Genomic DNA, 16,821 nt, shown 5'->3' with positions numbered 1-16,821 from the left:
ATCCCCGCCTCCCGCGCCGCGCGATGCCCAGTCACCGGGGCAGCGCCGCCGCCGCCGCCGCAGTCCGCCGCGCCACCGCTGGGGCTGCCGCAGCGCAGGCGGCCAGGAGCCGGTCGCACCGAGCCTGGCGAAGGGAACGCCCAGCCCCGCGCGCTCCTGCTAGTCGCTGGCTGTTTACAAACCGATTATTTTTATTTACTTATTTTTAGGAACGGTTGCTTAGCGGCTCAGGTCTTCTCTTGAACCTGCAACGACACCCTCGGCGCGAGCACAAAGGCTCCGACGGCGGCTGGCGGGGGCTGCAGAGCGCGCGGGAGCCGGCGCCAGAGGTCGCCTGTTCGCGTCCTAGCCAAGCCCGAGGCACCATGCCGCGGCGCCTGCAGCCCCGGAGCGCGGGCACAAAGGGCCCGCCGGCCACGACCGCAGCGGCTTTGGCAGCAGCCTCGCGCCCCCACCCCTCCGCTTCGGGGGACTCTCCGGCTTCCGCCAAACCGCTGCTGCGCTGGGACGAGGTGCCCGACGACTTCGTGGAGTGCTTCATACTGTCGGGCTACCGACGGCTGCCTTGCACGGCGCAGGAGTGCCTAGCCTCGGTGCTGAAGCCCACCAACGAGACGCTCAACTTCTGGACGCACTTCATCCCCCTCCTGCTGTTCCTTAGCAAGTTCTGCCGCCTGTTCTTTCTGAGTGGCCGTGACGTGCCCTTCCACCACCCGTGGCTGCTGCCGCTGTGGTGCTACGCGTCCGGCGTACTGCTGACCTTCGCCATGAGCTGCACAGCGCACGTGTTCAGCTGCCTGTCTCTGCGCCTGCGCGCCGCCTTCTTTTACCTGGACTATGCATCCATCAGCTACTATGGTTTCGGCAGCACGGTAGCCTACTACTATTACCTGCTGCCCAGCCTCAGCTTGTTGGACGCCAGAGTGATGACCCCTTACGTGCAGCAGCGCCTGGGCTGGCACGTGGACTGCACTCGTCTCATCGCTGCCTACCGCGCGCTGGTGCTGCCGGTGGCCTTCGTGCTGGCGGTGGCCTGCACCGTGGCCTGCTGCAAGAGCCGCACTGACTGGTGCTCTTACCCGTTCGCGCTGCGTACCTTCGTCTTCGTCATGCCGCTCAGCATGGCCTGCCCTATCATGCTTGAGAGCTGGCTGTTCGATCTGCGTGGTGAGAACCCCACGCTCTTTGTGCACTTCTACCGCCGCTACTTCTGGCTGGTGGTGGCCGCCTTCTTCAATGTGAGCAAGATCCCTGAGCGCATCCAACCTGGCCTTTTTGACATCATTGGCCACAGCCACCAGCTCTTTCACATCTTCACTTTCCTCAGCATCTACGACCAGGTGTACTACGTGGAGGAGGGTCTGCGCCAGTTCCTCAAGGCGCCGCCTGCTGCACCCACCTTTTCAGGCACCGTGGGCTACATGCTACTGCTGGTCGTCTGTCTGGGGCTGGTCATCAAGAAGTTCCTAAACAGCACTGAATTCTGCAGTAAAAAATGAGCCTCTACCTTGCAGGAGGCTGCTGGTTTGCCCACTTGTTTGGACTTTCTGTTGTTGCTATTGTTGGTTTGTTTTCCAGTTTTGTTGTTTCCTTCTTTGCTCAAGGAGGTTGCTCCAGAGCCGCAGGGGGAAAAAAAGTCCGCTATGCCAGAAGGGTTTCAATGCACTTGGGGCTTTGGAAGAGGGAAATGGGTCAAGCAGGAAGGAGAGGGCCATTGGTTTTCCCCCGTGGACAAAATTCCAGTGATGTCTGTGACATCCAGGGATTTTTCAAAGGCAGGGAATAAAACCCCAAATAAAACCCCAAACAATTCGATTTTTCCAATGATCTTCTGTGCCAGCGGTAATAACAAGTAGCCCCAGTGAGGTCAGGTACGCATTAAGGAGGGTAAGTAGACCAAATCCCTGGGTACTTCCATTTCAGTCTGAGGAATGCTTGGATTTGTCAAAAGAATGGATCTTTGTAGGAAACGGGCACAAAGACATAAATAAGCCCAGGGCTTAACCAGCTAGAAAATGCATGGAATGTGAACACAAGTTAATTATTTCAAAATGTTTCTCAGATGTTATTTAAATAGTAATATATACAATGATTTTTCATAATTTATCAAGCCTGTGATATGCACTGAATTTTATTTGTCTTGTAGTTTTGAATCTTGCAGCCCTTCTGCATTGCATACACTCTAACTGGCCACCAGGGCAAGCTGCTTGAGAGTTCTCAACTACTGTACTTTACTAAACAGTGTTTCCTGAAGGCCTGTGTTCCATGATCCAAATGTGAATTACCTTACCTTAGGGACTCTGGTTAGGCTACTGGTGAGGAGCTCAGTGGTCTACATAGATCCCAGACGCCCATTTACTTTAATGTATTCCACAAAACCTATCTTGTTTTTTTGGTTTGCTTTGTTTTTAATCTTATTCTTTCCTTCTCTACTTATTTAAATAACCACTGGAATAAATGTGCCTTTTGAAGCAATGCCCAAATGACTGGTCCTCAAATATAGGGGAGGGCAGTTGGAGTAAAACTGTTTCTTTACTACAAATCAGGGTTTCACATTCCACCCAGGAGGGAAGGAAGATGGTGTTGGTTTCAAGCTGTGAGCAGCACCAGCAGTAGCTTACCAGGACACAGAGCATTTGGCTTCTCTGCCAGGAGAAGGAGCCGAACCGCTACTATGACCGTGGTTCCTAATGCAGCCAGTAGGGAAGGTGAGAGGACACTGTTCTAGACTGATGCCATCTATCCTCGCTTGAAAATGCAATACTCAGGAATAGATAAGGCAAATACAGTATGGAAGTCAGGAGCATATTACTTGAATTGTAACTGAAATATTTGAGTTCAATAAGGTTACCTTTGCCTATTTAAACACGAGGTCTCATTTAGCTGCAGACTGTGGTAATGAAAAGTCATCCTAAATTATAGAGAAATGAGTGAACATGCTCCTGAGATCCTTTTTTAACAATCACATTGGCCAGTGTTATTTAAGACATTTCTTATAAATGCTAACCTGTACTTGAGGTGGCAACCGTAGATTAACACAAACCACTGAAGTAGCTTATTTAAATACTTACACTTCTTGACAAGTCCTTTGGTTCAGAGCCAAATAAGTCATTGAATGGGAAGTGTTGACTTCATGGTATAATTTACATCAAGCACATAAACTAGATGAACACTTACCTCAGTACTGGTAGGCTGATGCTCCTAAAAATATTGCTGGTTTTGTTTGTGCTTTTAATCACTACTATATTTATAAACCGAGAGGCTTGACACAGTTCCCTGGAGGAACCAGTATGCTTGTGTGTTAATTTACACACAGAGCTTAACCTTATATATGTCTATATTTAATTTAGAGCCTCTTAATGGGGTTGTAAAAATACTTTGCACGGTTGCAGATGGGTGTCCCCGTCATGTCTTTTGCAAAGGGCAAGGACATTCCCGTTAAGGTACAGAGGCTGAGAATTTGTGTCCACTACGGATGTCATTCTTCACCTGTAACTTATTCAGTACATTCTTTCAAAGGCAATTGTGGGGATCAGAATATTTCCACCTGCAAATTGATTTGCATGCCATTATTGTTTCTTCTAGCATCTCAAAGAATGTTGCTTTGGAAGCTAGAAACATAGGTTGATGAGTATTTCATAGCTTCCTTGTAAAATGGGACCTCCCCCCTTTCAGAAGGAACTTTCAAGAGACAGACTTCTAAAAAGGATTAATGAGTTTGAGAAAAATAAACTTTGTATTTGTCATTTAAAATTTTTGTCGGAGATCTTGGTCTGCAAACAGAATTCTCTTCTTTCCCTGTGTCTTTGTCCTTAAGCAGAAGCCACTTAAGGATAAAATTATACCCATATCGTTTTCAAATGATTCTGATGCCTGAGCCCAGTAAGAGAGTGAGGACTCACTTTCCTTCCTTTTGCCTTTTCCTTCCCCCACTCTCCCTTTCCCATCCTATCTTAGTTTGTGTATACCACACATAATATGGACAAAAGGGCATTCTAGTTGCAAACAATGATTTCACTTCATGTTTGCAGACAGATACCGTGTACACTACACAGGACCAGGCATGTTTGTAAAACTATGTATGTGCTAAATTACATCTGATTTCTGTCAAGATACATGATATTTTAGAATCAGGAAATATTTACTAAGTATCCAAATTTGCATGGAACTGTCCAGGCATATTACATATAACGTGGCCATCAGAATTAAATAGCTTTAAAAATATTTTTCACACTCTCCATTTTGCCACATCCTTGAAAATTCACTTTTTCTTCATTGCGTTCAGCTGTTTGAAATGTGGGACAAATGATAAGAATGCACTTCATCATCTCTGTACAACTATTTTGAAAGCATAGAATTTGAAGTATATTATGTAATACATGGTATTTTTACTTGTTAGTCATAATCGAGATGACATCTCAAGGAGCTAGAGACATAGAGTCATGCCTGGGAAATGAGGGTGCTTGACTTCAATGCCTGTCGCCCTGTGGGGTTGGTCTCTGGGACTGACTCAGGCCGAGTCAGTTGACTAAAGGGGTTCCTTTCTTCCCTGTCCTTGTAGCTGCACCCTCAGCTAAAGAAGATGACCTTCCCAGAGAGAGGAAGTGAGTTCTTTGGTCATGTCATGACTGGCTTTTAAAAATAAATGTGCTCTTTTCCACTGGCTATTCGCTTTCTATAAATAGCCCAGGAAGAAAGTATGGGGCTTCAAAGCTGGCCAGAGTGGCTCACATGTCTCCATTCATAAATCCTGCCTGGAAGTGCTTGCAGTCAAAAACTCTGTAACCTAATTCATCATGCTACTTCAGGGCAATCATTTCTAAGAATGCAAAATTTGGAGATGGAGGTAATTTTTATAATTTTTTTAATGATTTGGTGCTGAATCTGAGGGCTAACAGCAATTAAAAACAGGGATTTTTGTCTTCAAATTTCTTCACAACCTTATTTAGTTAACCTGCACAAAGCTCTAGCAGGAAGCAGTTATGGTAGGAGTTATCTTCATTTTAAGGTTATTCCGTAAGTCCAAGGCAACAGAATTGTTTTCAAACTGCTATTAGAATGTGGAGATTTCTGTGTGCTTGACTGTGAGTGTTTACTGGTTTTCATGGCTATGATGTCTGGCGAAGCACAAACACGAATGGGAGAATATATATATATATATATATATATATATAATTGTAAAATAGAGTGAAGTAAGATATGGCTATCCTTGGATTTGCATTATAAAGTCTTACACGAAATGTTACCAGCTACTTAATCTTGGTCATCTCGGACTGTACATCTGTTGAATTCTGCCACAGCCGACCTCACTCTGTCAGTGTCTTTGAGTTGCTTTTCATCCATTGGTTCATGTGATTCCTTTAGTGACCATTGAGTATTGAGTGCATGTTAGACATTGGCTGAGGACCCAACACATTATCATAGCCGTTACCCTTTTGTCCATGGATAGAACAGGGGTAGGAGCACCAGAAGGGCCCTCAGGCCAGGGATCAAACTCTGATCTTTGCCATAAGCAGAATGTTCCAAGATACTGAGTTTGGTTCTTTTCTCCTTTCTATTAGCAAAGAATCTTATTTCAATTAACATGCTACTTACCCACAATCAATTTCCTTCTTTTTCTTTCTTTTTGTTTCTGTCTACTCCTAGGTCTTTGTGAATTTTATGGTTCAAAATAACTAGAGAATTTAATGTTAATTCAGGTGAAGGGATAGCAGGCATATATGTACATAGAAGAGGTTGAAAAATTTATCATCACTACTAGTTAACAAAGACAATAATAACAATCACTTTTGGAAGGTTTATAATGTTCATATAATTATGAAGTAAGGTTCATCCAAAGTGCCTAAATGTGATATCATTAAATGTCTGAATTCCGTAGATAGCATAAGTTTAAAAATATGCAAGCTTAAAGGCCTAAATCTCCAAAGATTAACGTTCTTTAGCCTTTTTCTTCCTTTAAGGTCTTTGTGTTATAATCTATGAAACATGTGTTAGAAAAATGGGGGAAATTATAAAGAAAAAGTACCAGATGTAAAAAAGACAGAAGAAGGCATGAGAAGGGGAAAGCAAGAATTAGATTCAATCAGCCTGAAGGAACAGCAAGTTCAACTACGGATAATTTCACCTGAGTTTTAAATTTTGTCCCTAGAAAGGCTTGTGAACGCCCCTGCTGTTAGTGCTCAAATAAGCAGGCAAGGAATTGTATTTGGCATGTGCTTTAGCTTTTGACCTGAGCACTAGTGCCCAGGTATATTTTGAGTGGTACACTTACCGTTGGCTTAATGTCCTTAATTTGTGTCCATAAAATGACAGCGTAAGGCAAAAAGACATTAGGGATAGCACCATCCAATTGTAAATTACCTTTTAAATCACTGTCTTGAAAGGTTGACAATATTCTGTCATATATTGCCTGAGGAAAAGCAAACAAACCTGGACAAGCTGAAAAGGAAGTATTCATTGGTTGAAGCCGAGAACTACTCTATTCCTTTGTGAGAGGCCACACACCTTCCTATTGAAGATTTTATTTTATCAATGTTATGAATAACTATTTCTTAAATGTGAAAATGGGTACAAGTTCTTCTGAGTCACTTTTCCAGAAAGCTACTACAAATTTTTTGCTTGTTAAAAGATGACAAACGTATTGCATTTTTGATTAACAAATTTTTAACCAATTTGTGGGCCTTTTTGTTTTAGAAGAGCTTGTTAAGTCTGTGAGAGCAAGTTGCAGAACCAGAATGTTTGTTTATAGGTCCGGGGCCAAGAATGCTGATTTGGCTGTTAATGGTGGCAGGATGTGCCTGTTGAAAGCCCTGAACACACACCTGTATGCAGCAAAATTCTCACTCATTTATTATTTAACTCGATGGAAAAGCAGCCTTTTTTGAATTTTTGAAAATGTTTCCCCAATATTTTGTGCTTCTAAATGTAATGCATGAGGTTTAATACTTTTTTGTTTTCGAACAACCTCTGGAAGCTATTCCCAGCGTGGCGTTTCTTAAGGAAAAGTCCTTGAACGTGTAAAAGTTGCAGGCCACCCTTCTCATGCCTTACAGCTCCACCTAAGACATGCAATAAGCACTCAAGCAAGAGTGGAGGGGTCTTCAGCTGGTTATTCATCCATGCTGTAGAGATGGCCCTGCCCCTCATGGCTCACCCCAGCATGGAAAAAAGATGCCATGTAAATAAACCCTTGTTTCCAAATGAAAATAGTATGGGGACACATTAATTTCACTTCTTTTAGTTCCATCTCTAGTTAGGGAGCATAATCTGTTTTTCATATGCTGGATACAAACAAGAAAATTAATAGGAAAAAAATTTAAAGAAATATTCTAACTTTGTATTTTAAAAGTTTATAATAGCAATTTGTTTGTAAAAACAGGCCTTACACGTAGATGAGAACCAGAGTCTTTTGGAAAGTCTCATCTTTGTCCTGGGAGTTTAATCACCAAACTATAAAGACCCAGTAGGTCTTTAAAAGTGTAAATAATGTATAGTTTAAAAGATGGGTTAAAAAACATTTTTTAAAAGAAGAATACTGTCAGATATGGTATAGTATGTCATAGGTGGGTAACAAGGCTAAATACAAAAGTCTTTTTAAAACCCTTGTTGGAAACTTCATTAAGTTCACTCTCCCAGCAAGCTTAGCACAGGTCTACTTCCCCACCAGGCTGGTTTTCTGTTAGGGAGGCTATGAGCAAAATTATTCTAAGCAGCTGAGTATCATGGCAATAAAGGGCTGAGGTACAGATCGCTTTGATGAGTGTACAACCGCTGTGAATAACATAAAAGTAACTAGAAAAATGCACAGCCCTGGACATGCTGCTCCTTATTTGTCTGGAGTGGAAAGAATAAGCCCTGTGCCATCACTACTCAGACCCGGGCAGCAACAGGCTGAGTGTCGGGCTGGGGGAGGTTCCCCCGCATGCAGTAGCTGTGAACTCCCATCCATTCCACCCTCCTCTCAGACCCCTGACATTGCCCTTGAATCAACCTTCACTTTCCACAAACGCAGCCTCGAAGACAAAAGGTTTCTACAAAGATGCCATTTTGGCCTTCTCAAGCCATTTGCCTTATGGGGTTCATCCATTTCTAAACTGAGGATTCAAATATGATGACTGTACTCAGATTTATAAGAATGTACAACCAGCAGGTTCCCTTTTTTTAATGTTCAATTTTTTTTAATTTTTATTGTTATTCAATTATAGTTGTATGCCTTTTCCGGTTCCCTTTCGCGTTAGTTGAAGAGCCATGCTCGTTTTCTTCTTCAGCTCAGAGGCAGGCAGAGGGTTTACAGGGACCATATAGAGATCCTTTGGTAACAGGGTTTTTGCTTTTGTTTTTGTTTTAGTTCTTTAATGGTGATAATGGAGAAGAGAGTAAAGGATAATGCAGGCTTGGAAAAATAAAGAAACAATCATTTTTTCCACTGCTTGCTAAATTAATTCTTAGGCTACTCTGACCCCAGCCATCATATACATTCTACTCAGCAACATTTAGCAAGCTAGAGGGATTTTCTCAGGATGTGTGAACTTCCCTACAGGGACTATGAGGTGGTTTCAAAGCATTAGCATATTCTGCCAGGCATTGTTTATTCATAATTCCACATTACCTGGTAAATTAAGAAAAACAATCCATAGAAATAGATATCACTTTGGTCAGTTCTGTGAAATAGCTGAACAAAATTGTAACTTATTTCTGTTGTGTAGTTTGCCATGATTTTGCTTTCGTGAGACATTTGTTCCCTACGGTCTTGAATATAAAATTCTGTATAACTACACATTTTTCTGCTGATAAATATGTAAGAAATAAAAATAAATTATTTGTAAGCATAGTGTTTAGGACTGTATTTGTATGCTTCTATGTACGTTCAGAAGATATCCTTCAGCAAATTATTCCTAAATTAATAGTAAGTAGGTAGAACATTAATAAACATGATAAGAAAAAAAATTATCCTTTTTATAAAAACCAGCAGGCAGAAAGGAAGAGTGTTAGTTTGGCCTGAAGAAGCACCCTTAGTATATTACTTTATACTTTTTAGTTAAATGAAATAGAAAATTCTTGAGTTACTTTGAAACCGTATCTTCCAAGAAATATTTCTAACTCTAGGTAATGAAGATTTTCCTTAAACCTCCCTCTTTTCCAAAGGTACACAAGGTCCATGGACTTCTATGTAATACCCGCGTTCCCAGAACCCTGGCGAGGTGTGTGAATCTGCAGTATCTCCGCCCCAAATAAGCCCAGCGAGGGAGAGCTGATTTCACTTCTTAAGCTCTGTGGTGATTGCTAAAATTTTAAAACATATTGACTCTTGCCTCAGGTAGGGTTTTTTGGTTATTAGGAACAGAATCTCTCTCAATTAAGCATAAAAAGGTTTGCAGGAAGAATACTGGGCAGTTCCCAGAATGCACAGAGTTGGTCCCCCACGCCCCAGGGAGGACAGCAACAAGGCAGTGCTAGAGGTTCCAGCAAGGAGCTCCTGCCCCAAGTGAGCAGTGTCCAGTGCACTGCTGCAAGCGTGAGCCAGCCTCAGCCGTGTTCTGGCCCTCCTCTACCGTCCCCGGTTCAGATTCCGGGGAGCGAGTCTCTGACTGGCCTAGCTCAGGTCACATAGACTCGGGAGGGGTCAGGGTGTGAACACCTGTAATTTGCAGCCATTTCCAGAATCATGTGGAGGTCATCCTCCCTTTCTTTGGAGGTTAATTCCCCCAAAGAAAGGGAGGATGAGCAGACAAAAAGAACAGCTGTCCACTTCATTATTCACCCCCTTGGCTGCCTGGTACACAGGCATACAACCGTAATCTCAACTCCTAGGAGACCGAAGGTTTGGGCCAATGGGTGTTATGGAAAGCACTGGTCCAAACCAAATGTCGTACAATGTGGGGTTCCCGCCCAAGCTCTGGAACACCTGGTTACAGAAGGAGGGAGAAGTGCCAGCAGCCCAAAGCAATAGTAACCACAGCCCAGCGCCTGACCCTCCTTTCCATACATGTTTTCCTTAATATAATACAACTATTACTTGTGTAATCCAAGTGTTCTTGCCTCATTCCCAAAATCAACCCAAAATCCTCACAACTGCAGCAAGTTCCCAGCACCCAGGGTGTCCTTGTGATGTGAATTCCTCTCATTCCTGTCAGGTTTGGCTAATTGAGACATTCAGCTACCCCCTGACGCCTCACTCTACAGTGGCAGAGAACTGGGTTGCTGAGAGGCAAACTGCCTCTCGGAATAGTGTACCGTGTCACCAATACATGGCGACCACCACATCCTCTGGCCCAGGAAGAACAGGCGTCCACCACCTGGCAGTGAGATGAGATCCTCAGGTTCTGTGTGCCAGGAGTACTTCTGTCTACCTTGCTCCATGGTCACTCCCACTTTGGCCACCCAGTAACTCCTGGGCCTGTGCCAGCATCTGCCTGTTTGCCTTAAGATCCATTTCCCAATCCTTTCTCTCATCTCCTCTATATTGGAGCTATTTTAGGCTCCCTTACTGTCTGGCTTTTTGTTAGGTCCTGCCAAAGGAAGAAATGGTGAAAGATGAAATGAAAGGAGGATGGCAGAACACAGGGATTCTCCCCCCACCCATCCTATAACCCTTACTCTTCCCATTTAGTTCCATTTTTTTCCCCTGAGATCCTCAGCCCTAGCTGATGTTACCAAAGTGTAACCCTGAGGTAAGCCAGGATAAGAATAAAGCCAGCTCATGGACTGGGACCAAAAGAATAAATCACAAAGGGAGCCTTTGTCAATCTGTGCCTGAAGCCCACCCACTTTTGGACTTTTCCTTATGGGAGGCAAATTCCCTTTACTTTACAATCCCTTTAATTTACTAAAGTAAATTCCCTTTACTTTACAATCTAGTTTAAGTTGTATCTATTCCTTGTCATTGGAAGCGTCTTAACTGATCTATAAGGTTTGTAACCTTCCAGTCACAGATAGTAAGATTTGCACAGCCCCCATTCGGCCTTCACTAAGCTAGTGCTACATTTTAGAATCTGTATATAAGGTATATGAAATACCTCACTTTTAAAGTACAGAATTCTGTATGAGGACTTAATGCTGCCCAGTGACCCTTCTGTGTTGTCTGAACTGCTTTCTCTCCCATTCTCCACTCCAGGTATTTCATATCTTTGACCCTCCCACTCCCACTCTCTCCTCACATCTCTGATCCTCCCACTTCCCATCTGTTCAGAAATCACACTCTACCTATTGCCCATTGTTATCCTGTATGTCCAACTACTTCGACTCGATAGGATCTTCCTATGAACATTTAAAAATGTACTAGCGGTCTTGCCCATCTTCTAAAAGGAGAAAGTTACCCTCTCCCTGCTGTTACACACTCCCCTCTCTTCTTCTCAGCCAGCCTTTTTGCAAGAGTGGTGTATGGTGTCTGTTTTCATGCTGCCCACTCACTCTGTTACCCACTGCATTCTGTTGTCCTTAATCTCACTAGAACGGTTCTCACAAGATTTCTAACAACCGCCTTCCTGACTGATGGCCATTTCTTAGATCTTTTCTCCCCACTCCTTTCTCAGGAACGTCTTCCCTTGGCCGGTGTGACCTCCTGGATTCCCTCCCACCTCTCATCTTACCCTCTCACAATCTCCTTTGCTCGTACTTTTCCCCTTATTTATGCCCGAGATCAGTTTGCACAAAGCGTGAACACAGCCCATCTACACTCGTTTACTTAAAGGATATAGTCAGCAGCTTACCTCTGCCACTTCGGATCAGCTCTCGGGCTCAGCGGAGGCTTTGTGATTCCCGTTTCGGGAAGCTCAACCTTGAGCCTACTCCTTCAATCTTTCCAGTGGATGTGGGAGCCAACCAATGCCTCTTAATGAATCCCCTTTTGCCCCAAGTAGCTTGAGCGGACTCTGTTTTCTGTGATTGAAGCCCATTTGGTACAACAGGCAAGCAGGAATCGATGGCTAGAAATGGGAGGCCATTACTCCTTACTCCCCAAACTAATTATTGGCAAGTGGTTTGCTGGACCTCTGAAATTTTACCCTTAATTTTCCTTAGAAGACAAAGCAGATTCTACATCAGGCAGCTTCTTCACAGAGTTTGTATCTATTTCAAAGTAAAAAAAACAAACAATAGGAAGAGAATTACCTAAGAGGTTTTGTTTTTTTTTCCTTAATGTCAACTTAAAATAGATGGAGAAACAACATGAATACTAAGAATACATGTCAAGTGAACCAGTAAGCAGCACTCCCATGTAGCAGTACAGTCTGCGTAATTTTCACACAGAAATCCAGCTCCTAATACCTACAATTTATTAAATATTGGAGAATACAGAATTCTAAAATTACATAGGCATTGCATGAGTCTTTGATCTAAAAATCTAATGAGGCCCTCCATCTCAGTGGGAAGCAACCGGAAGAGAGTCAGAACATCGGCAGCTGCTTAGCTTCCTCTTTCCCTGGACAAAGGTCCTCATCCCTGTCATGCAACCCCCCTGCTTCTTCTAGGAACACCCTAAATTTTCTTTTAGGAGGAACCCCTCTACTGAACTGGTGGGTCTGCTCGCCTGGGTGTGGGTGAGTACGGGGTCCAAGGTCGGCCTGCAAGCTCAGAGCTTCTGTGCATTCCAAATTTTCCATGACTCGCCTGTATATGTCTTTATGCAATTCTGTGAGCTACCCCATAGCTGTAAATAAATTCTTTTTTTTTTAAATTTTTCCTCCCTTAAGTTAGCCAGAGGTTTCCATTTCCTGAGATTAAAGAATATAGACAGAAGACTTCCAGGTTCTACTCTAGCATGTAAGGAGCTTAGCAATTGTCACTCCATCCTAACAACAATCAAAAATCCCACAATGAACTTAAAAATCAACAACTCTTCCTAGATCTTTCAGGGCAGTGAGGTCACAGAGCAAACCACTATCCTCAAAAGTGGAGATACAAACCGGTAGATACAGAGAATTACAATTTGCCACATTAGGAACCCAAGAGCAGAAACCTCTGCAGGAACCAGTACTTGGTTGCTTTCATGTCTGTCTTTCAATGTAAAAAATCACAGTGCTACTAAAAGGCAAAAAACATAGTTTGAAGAGACAGAGCAAGCATCAGAACCAGGCTCAGGTAAGACAAAAATATTGAAATGATCAAATTGGGAGTTTAAAACAACTATGCTAAGGGCTCTAATGGGAAAAAAAAATTTTTTAAAGTAGACAGCCTGCAGGAACAGATGGATAATTGTAAGCAAAGATATGGAAATTCTAAGAAAGAACCAAAAATAAATGCTAGAAATCAAAAACATTGTGACAGAAATAAAGAATGCCTTTGATGGGTTCATTAGCAGACTAGACACAGCTAAGGAAAGAGTCAGTGAGCTGTAGGATACATCAACAGAAACTTCCAAACTGCAAAGAAAAGATTAAAAAAAGACCTGGGAGGCGGGGACAGGAATGAACAGGGTATTTTAGACCTGCAGGGCGACAAAAGGTGCAGCATATGCATGATGGGAATAGCGGAGAAATAGAGAAAGGAACAGAGCATGTTGACTCACTCAAACTGCAACGTGAAAGGAAAGGAATTTCTACATATGGACATAACACGACCTCTGAATCACGCATAACTCATTTGTTTTTCTCTGTCTCCGAAAATCACTATCAGTTTCTGACTTCCACTTTTTTCTCAAGAGCTGAAGGAATTCCGAAAAGAAGGCGGAAATTTTATGTCTGATTACCTATGGAATTTATGAGTACTTCCTAAAATCGTAGGATTAATAAAAGAGGTCCCACATCCTGTCTGCTCACATAACTTGCATCCTTCCTACCTTGAACCTACAGAAGTGTGAAAGTATATGTGAGCAACTGGGAGTGAGGGAGAAGGCATGTGAACAGTCACCAGCACAAAATGTCATTCTCTAAGAGCTACATTATTAATTCAAGATGCCTTGGGTAGGTTTTTATTTCAGCATTTAATTCAGTGGCTCACGGTGTTAGTTCATCCTTAACCACTGTAAATTTGTCTTGGTGGTAATCTGTAAGTACCAATTTAGATTTCCTTCATATTCTTATTTTCATTACACAGAAATGTCATAAAGCACAGAAAGAAATGAGTTTAAGGAAACAAACATTTCTACAGAAACACCCACATAATACACCAACCGTAAGAGAATGGCAGTGTCTTTCACCTAAGGTAAGAAGAAGATGCATGTCCTTATGTTCTTGTTTTGAGTTGATTTTTTAAATTTTCATTTGCTTTTTTTTTTTTTTAATTTTGGTGTTTTCTTTTTGTCACTTTTAGCTCCTAGAGAAAGGGCCAAATATAAACGATGGCAGATGCAAAATCCTGCCAGAAACCTCTAATTTTGCTCTCTGGAGTCACCTAACGCGCGTTACCGAGTGTTAAGTTTGCTGCTGTACAGGTGCTGATTTATCACAGAAGCACAAACGGGGATCCCGGGCAAGCGGTATGAAACACGGTGCTTTCCTCCAGTTGTATTATTACAGGTGGAACCTGCTTCAAATGAATGGAAGGAGAAGAGTTATAAAAAAAAAGATCGGAGGACTTACTTAGCACCACGTGGCGTTTCTACACTGTGTTCCCGCTGTACTGCTTCACAGAGTCCCTTTGGCCCCAGGGCCACCGTTTGCTCCGCTGGGCTGGGCGCAGAGATGGCTGTCCTGGAGGGATGAGGCGCAGCTGTCCCGGGAGCCAGACTGAGGTGGTGAAGAGGAGGTTCTGCCTTTCCTGCAGGGCATAACAAAATGAAGCTCCTCCTATGAACACCAAGGTACCTTTAAAAGGAACCCTTTGTCTCCCCATGTCCATGCCATCCAGTCCCATAAATAGTTGTGACAAGATAATTGTCAAGCGCAATGTTGCTTGGCTGCCCCCACAAGGGCTGGTGACTCTTCACAACCCTGATTCAGAAATCCCAAACAGGAAACAAGTGGCTTCCTAAAAAAGAGAGAGAGAGAGGCTGCCCACAGGGTTTTTGTCCTGTGCTTTGTCCCCACTGTCCACGCTGAGGACACGGAGCCAAGTGACTGCACAACAAAGCAGCTCGCGGAGGCGCAGCCGAAGTTCCTAGAACTGGGAGAGAACAAGGGCGCCCAAACTTGGAGTGAGAGCGGGGATCCTGCCCTCCAGGGAGTGGAGTCCAAAGAGCTGTGGACCCACTCACAGGCCCTGGTCACTGCCAGATGGCGAGATGACTCCCAAGCGGTAGAGGTCCCCAGAAAGGCTCCGGTTGGACTCCCGCGGAATCCCTGCACGGCCCACGAGCGCTCGGGCCCTGGCTCCACGCTTCCCACCCCGCAGAAGCCGGAGGGCGCCAGCCAGCTCCCTGCACCCGTTTTAAACCTGCCCCCTTCTCTGCCCCTCTCCTGCGGGTGAGACCCGGGAGCAGTTCGCTTTCTTGCGCCGCTATTTCATAGTCTCGGTCAGCGTAGGAAGCTACTTGACCCCTTCGGACCCCCTGTCCTCATCTGTAAGATGGTATTAGAAACATTTCCCACCTCATGGTAGTGTGAGGATTCAATGAATGCATGTAAGGCGCTATCACTTGGTGCCTGGCACATGATCACTGTTCTGTACATTTTGGTGTGTGTTACATTTAAGAGCCTGCAACACACCCGGGATCCTGGGGACATGTGTGCCCTCTGGAAAAAAACTGGAATGGAATTAACTTTCTTTCTTCGTCAATGCTGCCAAAGTAGAAAAAATATCATACAAACCACACACGTAATTTTCTAGTACCCACATTAAAAAGGGTTAAAAAAATCAGATGAAATTTTTAGTGATATATTTAATTTAACCCATTACATCCCAAATATTATCATTTCAACATGTGGCACTCTCCACCTTTCAAGACCTTCAGTCTCCCCCGTGCTGGAGAGCACAGCTCTGACGCCTTGTCACCATCCGAGTCTCAGTTCAGTCACCGCCACCTCTGATTATCTACGTAGCCGCCCCTGCCCTCGACACACTCGTGTATTTACCACGCCTTCACCCTGTTCTGTTACCCACACACCCCTATCACCGTGCGAAATCACCTGTCTGTCATTGCTCTCCCCCATTAGAACCTGAGCCGTGGGACTGCAGAGCTGGATCCTCAGCATCCAGCACACTGCCCAGCTCGGGGCAGGCGCTCGTTCGGCACTTGTTGAATGAATGCATTCATAACTTAAGACGTGAATGAATGAACCTACTCTACAGACAACTACCCAAGTTTGACTGAGAAGATCTCTCAAAGCATCGTGGAAATAACAGTATTACATTTGGAAATTTAACGGATATGAAAATAGGCTTCTGTAAATTTGGCAGTTAATGAGAGATCCGACAAGCGACTCAGCCTCCACCTTTATGCACAGGTTTACATACTGATTCACCCAACCGGGGTGATGTAAGTATCAAATGTTCTTCAACAGCCATTTATTTACTTTATGGATGGTCGGAAATGTATGCCAACTCAAAGATTTAAGGCTTAAAAAATAGTTTTAAAAATAAAGATTAACATATAAAAATACTAAACTGAGTCCAAACGGTGAAGAGCCATGTGAATGGGTAACCTTCCCTAAGAAGAGTGCAGCTGGGCTTGCCTCGCAGGAGGGCGTGCAGGCCACATGCTCTGTCAGATGACTTAACAAGAGTTGTCTTCATGGAACTATATGTGCACTGGGTCTAAGGATCAATAACAATAGTTAAAATTTATTTCTGGGCAGTCCGCACAATTAAGGCAATAAAGTTTTTCTGGTACCACTTCTAATGGAATCATTAACTATTAAAAAATGGTTAGTAAAATGGTGATTTCCAAACCTGGTTATATAGTAGAATTACCCAGGGAGTTTACAGTACAGAAGATTCTTAGGCTCT

At 43.6% G+C, this 16,821-nt stretch overlaps 1 protein-coding gene across 4 annotated transcripts in view; it reads left to right on the top strand.

Moving 5' to 3' along the window:
- The window catches only part of PAQR9 (progestin and adipoQ receptor family member 9), a 45,155-nt gene extending 38,003 nt beyond the window's left edge, over positions 1 to 7,152 (top strand). For all 4 annotated transcript variants that reach the window (XM_045192055.3, XM_045192054.3, XM_045192053.3 and 1 more), the window contains exon 2: positions 210 to 7,152. In XM_045192055.3, the coding sequence (XP_045047990.1) occupies positions 366 to 1,499 (1,134 nt within the window). In that variant the 5' untranslated portion in view covers positions 210 to 365 and the 3' untranslated portion in view covers positions 1,500 to 7,152. The remainder of the gene's footprint in view (positions 1 to 209) is intronic.
- Positions 7,153 to 16,821: the final 9,669 nt, after the last annotated feature.

Source organism: Desmodus rotundus, chromosome 2, assembly GCF_022682495.2.
Source record: "Desmodus rotundus isolate HL8 chromosome 2, HLdesRot8A.1, whole genome shotgun sequence".
NCBI lineage: Eukaryota > Metazoa > Chordata > Mammalia > Chiroptera > Phyllostomidae > Desmodus > Desmodus rotundus.
This window is presented reverse-complemented; position numbering and strand designations above follow the sequence as displayed.